Source organism: Myripristis murdjan, chromosome 18 (assembly GCF_902150065.1).
Source record: "Myripristis murdjan chromosome 18, fMyrMur1.1, whole genome shotgun sequence".
Taxonomy (NCBI): Eukaryota; Metazoa; Chordata; class Actinopteri; order Holocentriformes; family Holocentridae; genus Myripristis; species Myripristis murdjan.
Genome location: NC_043997.1, coordinates 10,121,134 through 10,132,134, shown reverse-complemented (window position 1 = coordinate 10,132,134; position 11,001 = coordinate 10,121,134). Strand labels below are relative to the sequence as shown.

The 11,001-nt window shown below is 38.9% G+C and overlaps 1 protein-coding gene across 1 annotated transcript; it reads left to right on the top strand.

The window, feature by feature from the left end:
* The first annotated feature begins 1,267 nt into the window (after positions 1 to 1,267).
* Positions 1,268 to 9,588, top strand: fgb (fibrinogen beta chain). Its single transcript, XM_030076306.1, has 14 exons — positions 1,268 to 1,407; positions 1,780 to 1,797; positions 2,149 to 2,166; positions 2,276 to 2,379; positions 2,696 to 2,801; positions 3,465 to 3,533; positions 3,919 to 4,033; positions 4,690 to 4,796; positions 5,827 to 5,941; positions 6,611 to 6,730; positions 7,175 to 7,297; positions 7,570 to 7,664; positions 8,310 to 8,500; positions 9,146 to 9,588. The coding sequence occupies exons 1-14, from the start codon at positions 1,330 to 1,332 to the stop codon at positions 9,375 to 9,377; spliced, it is 1,491 nt and encodes a 496-aa protein (XP_029932166.1). The 5' UTR covers positions 1,268 to 1,329; the 3' UTR covers positions 9,378 to 9,588.
* The last annotated feature ends 1,413 nt before the right edge of the window (positions 9,589 to 11,001 follow it).

The window sequence follows — 11,001 nt, the reverse complement described above, 5'->3', positions numbered from 1 at the left end:
CAGGAAGTGTACACTCATAAACATACACAAATGTCATTTTGGCATACCAAAATACTGTCTGAGTCAGTATGCATGTCACTGTGTGTGCATATTTGTGCATATATTCGTGTATGTGTGTGTGTGTGTGTGTGTGTGTGTGTGTGTGTGATTGCATAACATAGCACATACCCTTTTGGACTCAAACAAACAGACAGTAGTTGCTCCACCATCCTAATTTCCCGACAGCAATGTTACTGTTGGGAAATTAGGATAATCTTCATTTAACTGGAAACTGGCTCCATCTGTTCGTTTGCCTGTCCATGTGTCCCGTGCATTTTTGGCATGTTTTGGATGAAAGTTGGGGGAATGGTGGGTTTTGAAACCGGGGTGCAGCGTTGTGAACAAAATCCTGATTTACCCACCACAGTGCCACCACCAGGCCAGCAGAGCCCTAAACGTCAAGCGTTCAGAAACTGCTTAGTCAAACTTAATAAACCCACAGGGGACGATGTGTTTTTATGTATATTCAGTGTCCAAACACTGCAACTGACTCTCCCACCACTGTATCACCAACAGGCCAAAAAGTCCCCAAGCTTCAAACAGTAATGTGTAATTTAACAATGCACATACAAAAAAGAAAGAAAGAAAGAAAGAAAGAAAGAAAAGGAGAAATTACTCCCAGTGTGACATGCATCAATCAAGCGGGGTGTCCCGGTGACTTCTGACTTGTTTTTTAGTCAAGATTTCAATCAAATCAAAGGATTACATTGTCCTCTATGAGTTGAGAAAGTCCTGTCACCATGAGGTTTATTAAACCTTAAAAAAACTATTTAGAAAAACTCAAAACTGCACGGTGATCAAGCTAAACCCAAAAGGCATCTTTTGTCATAGTTTATGAAAAACTGATATGTTTTGACATACAGGGTTTTCACCCTGATATTATATGTATGTCAATCTGGATAAGAGCATCAACCAAATGTCCTAAAATGCTTCTGTAAACTGTTTCACAATCCCAGGCTGACCATATTTGGGTGTTGTTCCATGAAGTCCTGTGCTTGTGTTCCTGCGCAAAGTCCAGGTTGGACCTTTTGGGCAGTGACTCAGGTTTGGGTAAACAGGTGCGGGTAAACAGGTATCGATCAGAGCAGTGGCAGATCAATAGGAGTGGGAGTTGTAGGGCTTTCAGTCCCGGGGACGAAGGATAAATATGTGCACATCTCTGCTCGGCACTCAGAAGAACAGTTTTCAGGTGACAGAGGAGGCACAGAGAAGCTGCTCAGTCGCATATTTTGGAGAGGGGAAATTCATCCAGGACATTTTCAGGAGGTTTAACATTACCGGCAGTGGAAGATGAGGACGCTGCTGCTGCTGTGTCTGTGTGTCTACGTCGCCTGGGCTGGAAGTTTCGATTATGACGATTATGACTCGGTGAGTGTGTGTGTCTGCTTGTGGAAGTCAAGTCAATGGGGCTGTATAGGAATACAGTGGTGATAATAGCAGTAACGACAGTACTAATAGGGTTACAACAACAGTAGTAATAATAATAACACTAATAGCAATAATAATAAAACTTCTGATAATTTTCCTCACCAAAAAAATTCAGAAAACATGTTTCAAAGTATATATTTTTGGCGGAATTGACTTTATTTGCCATTTCACTGTTACTAATAAGTCTAATAAGTTAAGCAATATCATAACTTAAACAAGATAATTCCCAAATTGCCAGTTTTTCAAGCAGAAAATGGTGATTTTTAATGTGCCAATTTATTTACCACTATTATTTTTTTCTTTCTTCCACAGGCCACCAAAAGCCCAGCGGTAAGTTTCACTGTAATTACACCAGCTTTTCAAGAAGAAGGAGGTCAAATTTATTTGATTTGATTTGTTTATTTATTCATTTTAAATAGTTTTAGTTGTATTCCAGTTGACTTTATATATATAAAAAAAAGGATTGCTACTTTGTTCATCACTATGATCAAATTGATTTTCTACAAGAGTTGTGACTAATATTTCTGTTAGTAGCAGTATTTGTCATAATGGTCGCAGTGGCCGTCATAGTAGTTACTGGTGATCGTAGTAGTGTTATATTATATTACCACAATATTACATTTTACCTTACCATGTTTGATGATTCAGATGATTAGAAATACCTTTTTTTTTTGTCCACAGGTCGCAAAAGCTCCAGCGGTGTGTAACCTCTGCTGTTTACCTCATATGATTCATTTTATTTTCTCTATTGTTTGACTATTTATTTAATGTAATTAATAATGTCCTATTTATTTATTTTATCCTGAAGGTAAAACCAACAGTAGCTGCCCGTGGACACCGTCCTTTGTCAAGGGGTCATGACTCCTACAGACCCAATCGCTATTCCCCTCCTCCCATCAACACCGGCGGCAGGTACGGACAGAAAGAAAGAAAGACAGAAAGAAAGAAATAATGAATAGAAATAGAATAGAATAGAAATAATAATAGGCCATAATGTGTAATCACTACACCCACATCTCAATTAGGAGGGGCAAATGTACAGATAGACAGATGAAAATCAAGAAATAAAAAATCTTGTGAGATGAAGCAACAAAATGTGTACACTGTGAGACTGTTACAGCGGGAGCTGTATCCAACAAACTCACAAAGTGACTTAATCAACTCCATTAGCCAAACTGCTGTCAGCCTCTCCTGCATGTCCGTCAAGTGTCTCCTGCTCCCCATGCAGGTACCGCGGCCGACCCAGCACCACTGTGCCAGATAAGGGACGACAGGAGCAGGAGAAGGAGGAGCAGCCGGAGGCCGGGGGATGCACACACGCTTCTGAGCAGATGGTAGGAGGCCGCTTTCAGACAGACACACAGCCACACTGACAGACGGCTTCCTGTGGCCTGCAGCTGACGTTCAAAACACAAATGAATAATAAGATATAAGGGATTTTGGTTTATATGATTAGGAATGTCCTCGGAACAGTCCTTTTTTTCAAGGTGGACCAGTCAGTGTGTTATCTGAACAAAAAATCAACCAGTCAATATCAAGTACATATTTAAAATACACTGTACTGTTGCATTTCTTCTTCAAGTGTAAGAAAAAGGGGGAAAGAGAGATTTATGAGATCTTTTTGTCCTATTTCTGCCTGGGGTAAATACAAACATAGTCTATTTTACAATTTCTATGTGGCATCATACCTTAAATGAATGAAACACTTGATTAGGTGACATTTTAAAAACAACATTATCTTGACAAAACTTGCTGAATTTGGCAGAAAAGAAAAGATGAAATAAGCTAGCATTTTATTATATGAAATCTAATAGTTGGTTGTTGCTGATTGCCTGACTATGTGATTTAGTGAGGTTAAAATAAAGACAAAGTTTAAGAAAAGTCTGAACCAGTTACTCACTGGAAAGTACTAGCATAAATACCATAAAATAGTATAGATACTGTATATTTTGAAAGAGAAGTACACAAAAATAACCAGTAATTTTCTCCTTCACCAGGGTGTTTTGTGTCCCACGGGCTGCGAGCTGAAAACCGCACTGGTCAAGCAAGAGAGGAACGTCAAGGGGGTAAAAGCAACCAGTCAATAATCGATAATTGTATACACTGCCATTCATAGCAAAAGCAGGTCTTATCAGTGATTACAAACAGGGCAGGGAACTGACGTTGGCTGATGCATTCCAAATTACACCAGTTTTCATCATTTTATCAGGCAAACATGATCATTTCATACCTTAACGAAGCAAAAAAGTATGATTTGCCAATGAAGAAGAGTCTCCAGGTAATGGCTTGTTACCTGCCAAAGTGTCTGTTAAAATCCATGGCCAAAATCCAGTAGCATTTGGCAGGCAGCTGATGTCAATTCCCTACTTTGAATGAGCAGTCGTTACCTCCAGTCACTGAGGAAACATCTGTGACCGACTGAGCATCTGTTTCCTCACACGTGTCCCTCAGGCTGTGGACCAGCTCAAGTCTCAGGTGAACGATCTGTCCCGGTCCACCAACAACGTCTACAACTACGTCGACCACATGTCCAACTCCCTGAGAGAGAGGCAGAGAGTCATCAACGGTGAGAGCAAGGCATTCATAGCAAATCAACAAAATTTAGGAAGTTTGTTCCACAGCTTACAAGTGGGAAGCAAATAAGAGCTGGGAAAGAGACAGAGAGATGATAAAGTGCACAAAGGTGGTCTCAAGCCAAAAATTACTATTAGATCACAATTTGTTTTCCCTAAATTTAAATTTAAATGGAAGCCTTCAAATTAAAATTTCTGCTCTAAAATGCGAAATATCATATATGTTAATGACAAAAAACCCTTATCTATGATCTTTTTTTTTTTTTTTTTTTTTTTTTTAATTTTGGAAGATGCAAAAAAAAAAAAATGTGGAAAAGTGATTTGATAGGGTTTGCTACTCTCCCTAAAAATTGCAATCATATGTTCTTATATTGTACATTGGATCATTTGAATTTCTTGAATTTCCCCTATGAAGATAAATAAAGCGTTATCTTATCTTAACTTATTTTTATAATAAAGTCTTTTGTAAGAAAAACACAAAATAGCACCAACTAAGCACCAAGGCTTGCATCACTTTTTGCACCGACTGTCTTATTACGTCCCTGTAAGCACATTATGTGTTAGGGTTTAATAATATTGAACGAATAAATAGTGAATGATAGTGAATAATTCTTGTACACTTTCTGGACTGTCTTTAATCTTTCCGCAGAAAACAACAGGGTGGTGAACCAGTACACGAACAACGTCGAGGAACAGCACGCCTACATCAAGGAGACAGTCGATACAGTCTTCCCCTCCAACATCAGAGTGCTGCAGGTAAATGTTGAGAAGTTACATGTGACCATAGTTCTCTGAGTGACATAATGACCATGTACCCGGATGGAGAGATTGTCTGAATATGATACATCTTTGATAAACCCAGATAAACCCTATGACAGACAGAGTCAGGATTAAGGTCCAGTCACATCTCCATATTGTATTAAGAAAATAATTTTGCATGGGTCATGGTTTAACTTGTCTTTGGTTTTTGCAAAGCAGAGCGGTGAAATTGCTTTGTAACCAGATATGACGTGTTTTTTCATCTTATGCACAGATTTGAATGGAAATCATTGACAGACAGAGTGAAAGTTTGCCATTTAAATGGTAGACTAATATATTAATTTGACAATACTGACTTAACTGTAGATCAGAAATGGAGTGCCACATGAAACACCTTGAATCTATCTTGAATCTTGATGCACTTGAGGTATTGGCCAATCAATGCCAACTGGTGTCATCTGAAAAACCTACAATAAAATTTTACTCTATTTGCACATTTATTAATTTAATAGCTTAGTTGTATTTGCTGTAAATTATTATTATTATTATTTTTTTTAAGGTTAATCTCTCTCAGAGTTTCCCTGTTGAAAGGTTTGGTAGGCCATGGTACCTTAAAGAGTGGCTCATTATAAAAATAATTGTATCATCCAAGGTTTCAGAAATGTTGGGGACATGCAGTGCAAAAGCACCACTGCAATGAATGCAGCAGAATGAAATGAGACAATTGCATATTACCCGTTAAGGACTGAAAATCCTCAACAGAAATTTGGAAGTTGATAAATGACAATACCAGCTTTAGGCACCAAAAAAAAAAAACTAAAAAATTCCTTCATCAGAAATAGAAATCATGAAAAACCACATGAATTGATTTGAAGGTCTATAGTTCTTTTTAAGCTATACTCAGTGCAGTTTCAGCACTTTCTAAAATGTAACCTGTCCTGAAGTGGGGTCCAGGTGCTGCCCAAGATAGGTTATTGTATTAGGTGTGACCACCACTGATGGACAACATGCTGCCCTCTGGTTGCAGGGAGTCGTGGACAAGATCAGGCTGAAGATCCAGAAGCTGGAGAAGGCGATCCTGGCCCAGAATGAGGGCTGCAAGGAGCCATGCAGCACCACATGTCCCATACCGGTGGTCTCTGGTAAGTGTGGGAGTTTATTTTGATTTGGGGAATGAAAAACAAAGTAGAATGTGCCCAATGTATCATTATGTTTATTCATAAGCAAAACTTTGTTATGCTCCCGATGAACAAAATCCTCCAGATAAACAAAATGTTATGTTAGAAGCTTAATTAACTGTATAGAATCCTATTTATTTAATAATAAGCTGTAGTAAATCAACATTTGACATAACGAATTATGATTTTCTTTAATGAAAGCACGATGCAATATGTAGACTCCATTTTCCTTTATATTAAATGATAATAAAATGACACTTTGCTTATGGAGAGCATAATGCAGTGGGCACACTATCTGAAACCAGTGGATAGCATTAGAAAAAGTATTTTAAAAACTCCTTTGAAGGAAGACAAAATGACTTACACACAGCATAAAACACAATGAGAAGACAATATGAAATGCATTGTGCTAGATAAATTATTGTAGTGTTGGTCATTTCTTAATATGATACAAAATAATTGTATGAGTGTTGAGAGTGGGAGATAAAGTATCACTGTATCTCATTGTATACAGTAAAAGTAACTTTGTATATCAATGTATATCTACTGTATGCTGGGATATTCTGTATCACTCCTTATGTGTATCAGGATGAGTGTGTCTGTGGATGCCGACCCTTCTCTTTTGTAACCCAGGTAAGGAGTGTGAGGACATCTTCCGTCGTGGAGGAAGAGATTCCCAGATGTACATGATCCAGCCCGACGCCTTCTACCCTCCATACAAGGTCTTCTGTGACCAGACCACCGAGAAGGGAGGTGAGCGAAGAAAAATACTAACTCCTTTTTTGTGTTTTACGTGCCTGTCTTATGTATGTACTAACGATGGAAACACTGTAATCTCATAATCTCATAATGTTAATGCAAAGATCTTTGCTTTGCTTAATGTGGAAACGTCCCGTTTCAAAATAAAGCATTTGAAACTTGTCTTATATTTGCCAAAACAGATGTGCAATCAGGTGCAAAAGCAGTTGAGTTAAAAACAAAACCATGTAAATCAAGGGATCAGCTTGATCGCTATATCAACATAAAGATTGCTAGGAATGCTTATACTGTAGTGTTTATACTCAAATCTCCATTTAAAAGAGTGGCTATAATCTCTTTTGTGCATTAGAGAAAATGTAAGTAATATAGGGATGTGTCCTGTATATGTGAGAAGGATCCAGGATTCCCTCTGACTTTCTCACCCCTCTCTCTGTACAGGATGGCTTGTTATCCAAAACAGGCTGGATGGCAGCGTGGACTTTGGCCGTCGCTGGGACGACTATCGCCGGGGATTCGGCAACATCGGCTTCGACGTGGGCAAGGGTCACTGCGAGACTCCCGGTGAGCCGTTTGATTTAGGAACTGACAGGGTCCGTTTACACCTGAACTCATAATAACTGCCAAAATGAAGGAAAATTCAAACATAACGTGCGTAAATACAGTGTCTGCCCAGCTCAAGCCACCAAAAATAGCTCCAGTGGTCTTTAGTATCGATACCACAAGGGTGTGCGCACTAGACCCCTGAGCATGATGGAACTTTTCTTAAGCATTTTTCCTCAGAATCACTGCACCAGTTTGTGACTCACTTTGCTGCCTCCATCATCATGTGACAGGTGAATACTGGCTGGGTAATGACCGCATCAGCCAGATCACCAAGATGGGCCCCACAGAGCTCCTCATTGAGATGGAGGACTGGACAGGAACCAAGGTGAGTCCCCAAAGCCTCCACCTCTGTCCTCAGTGTTTTCCTACGCTACTTGCTTGCTATGTTACTTGCAAAACTCATTATTAATATCTGTATTCATGCCCACTGATACCATGTAGCATGATCACTGTACAATTAATAGTAGCGTTAGCACTGGTGGTAATAGCACTTTTCAAAACCACAATTACAAAGGTTATAAACAAGGTGCAAGTCTAATATACATTATACTTAATAATAACTGCAAATAAAAATGGCTCAGAAAGCAATGCCATACTTAAATAAAAACCCAAACAAGTGACAATAAAGAGAGCAAAATAAATGAAAAGATTATTAAGATTATGAAAAGTTCATTTTAAGTAGAGCTTTAAGAAATTACACCAGTAGCAGTAGTCGTAGTAGTAGTAATTGTGATATTAGTAGTAGTATCATCAGTGGTACTTGTAGTGGTAGTAACAGTGTAATGAATTATGGAAGTAATTAATTAGGGTTATGGTTAGTAATGTCAAATATCTTCAATGTAATATTCCATAGTTGACATTAATAATATGCCAAGCCTTTCATTCATCATTTTTCCAAACAGTGCAGCCTATATGTCTGTTTGCACTGAAACTCCATGTATTAACTACAGTAATTACTCCCGATGTTTAGGTCCATGCTCAGTACCAGCAGTTCACTCTCCAGTCAGAAACGTCCAACTACATACTGGCGGTGGATGCTTACTCTGGTACTGCAGGCAACGCTTTCATGGAAGGGTCTAATGAGCTGTTTGGTGAAAACCGCACCATGACCATACACAACGGCATGATGTTCAGCACCTACGACAGAGACAACGACAACTGGTAGGTTGAGCGGAAAAACCGAAGGAAGGTTGAAGTGAAATGCAAAAGGCTCGAAAACAAAAATTTGAAGAAGGGATAGCGAGGAGTGAACAGCGACTTTAGTCAGCAGACACGATGTTCTGGGGGGAAACTGGGTAAAAGGAGCCACTTTATACATTTTCTTCTGCTAAGACACAAGAATGATTCATTCTCTCAAACACAGATTGAAATCTGTGTTTAAAGTTGGTCTTGCATGGAAATTGGAAATGACAAAATCACTTCATACAGCTAAAATCACATTTTTATCACACCCCACTCTCCTTATACTCTCCTTCATCCTTGTGTATGGCCTTCTAGATATGAGATTGCAGAAAAAGACCCAGCCTACCCCATTCTCCCCTACTGCCTCCAGACTTATTCATTTTTTTGAGATTGCTGACTAGTCTGCATGTTTAAATATGTTTTAAAACTGTAGCTATCCTCTAATTATTGGGAATAGACATACCTTTGTCTTCAAGAAGATGTACATAAAGGTGAAAGCTGAACGTGATCGGTAACATTAATAGTTTGGCTATTACCTGCTTCATATTCATGCAGTTTGAAGGAGGTGCATATCTCATTTTGGAGTGAACGTCTCTCTTTTATCTCTGTGTTTGCCTGTAACAGGAACCCCGGCGATCCTTCCAAACAGTGCTCAAAGGAGGACGGCGGTGGCTGGTGGTACAACCGTTGCCACTCAGCCAATCCCAACGGCCGATACTACATAGGCGGGTCATACACACGACACATGGCCAAGCACGGCACAGATGATGGTGTGGTGTGGATGAACTGGAAGGGGAGCTGGTATTCCCTGAAGGCCATCAGCATGAAGATCAGGCCTTTTTTCCCCTCCAAATAGGCCAGCATGTAGCAGGCACACTTACACACACACACATACATAGCACATAGTAACTGACAAAATAAAAGAAAAGCTAATGTAAAGTGTCATAACTGAGTCCACGGCAACAAGCGAGTTTTTGAACTCAGCTGGGGGGATGACATGCCCTAAACATGATGGAATATTAATTTTGCTATCATCCTAGGAACTAACACCTGCTGTCAGTGTTTGCTTTATTCCTCATTTACTTAAGCATTTCCTTTTTTTTTTGTCAGTGAAATTTATGTTGAGGGACTCACACACACATACACACACAGGTAATGGGGAGCCTGAGAGAAATGCCTGCTGTGAAAGGGTTTAAGAAATCAAGACAGGAAGAAAAAAAAATATTTGAAGGAAACAGTGTATGCTGATGTTTTTATGAGGTTGAGCATTTTCTTTCAAAGCAGCAAAAGGTTCATTTAAAATTAAGGAAAAAAGAAAATATGGTGAAAAGTAATGTGAAAGATCAGCTAAAACTGTAATCTCCATTAAACAAGGGCGGGAGAAACCCTGCAAATGCATGAGTGATTGTGATGAGATCTGTCTCCTCTCACTGTGTATGATGTTTTTTGGTGTGCACTGCCAGGACGAGTTGACCCCAACTGTCCTCCGCTACTCAATAAACACATTGAGGAACCTACTTTCTGTCTGCTCTGGTTGTTTTTTCATTGTATATCATAATCCCAAGAGTGGGAGGGTAGCCTTTTGGTAAGAGACTGTCCAGTAAACAGAAGGCAAAGCTAAAGAGATTTCTATCCCTGGTGAAGTGCCCTTGAACCAGACATTGAGTCCCTACCTGCCCCTTCATTCCCACACTTCTTGACACATGCACATGCAAACATATCAGGAAAATATACATGTTATTGACAAATAGTCATAACCAGGAATTTGCCACAATGCAGCTCCTTGTCACACATGAAATTATTATTGAAAGGTTTTTCCTCTTCCCATCCTAGGAATTAAAATGTGGATTAACTTTTGGGACATAAAAATAATGTTCATGAAGGAGAACATGGGATTAAGCTAAGCATAAGACAAATAAAATAAATTATAGACAGAAAACAGGAGTCTATGACCAATTATTCACACCACGTTTTGGAATTGATCTGCACATTTGCAAAAAGCAACACAGCTGTAGGAAAACAGATAATCAGAAACATGGACCATATGCTTGGGAAATTTAATGCAGTGAGAAAATGTTTTTCACTGCTGAAAAATTATGAAGAAACTAAAATTAGTAACATATCAAAGCAACAATGAGGAGTGTGTTTTCAGTGTATTAGGGTGTAATGTCAATGAAATTTGCAAAGGGTATGAAAGATGCAAATTGCTTTCATACCATAGTTAGCTAAATGTTTATTGTCCTATGCCTTTTTTATGTTTATTTTTATTTTTTTTTTACACTGAGGACCATATATTTTGAAATATGTTAGCCTCAAGTCACTGGGTGTGCCAAGCAACTTTGCCAATAAAAGAAAAAGAAGACCCTTACACAAAAGGTATTCTGGACTTGTTGGATTTTGATAATAAAGTTTTATTCCTTGGTATCCATACTGTTGGACCTCTTAATGCATGTCTTTTAAAGCAGATCCCCTTCACTTTT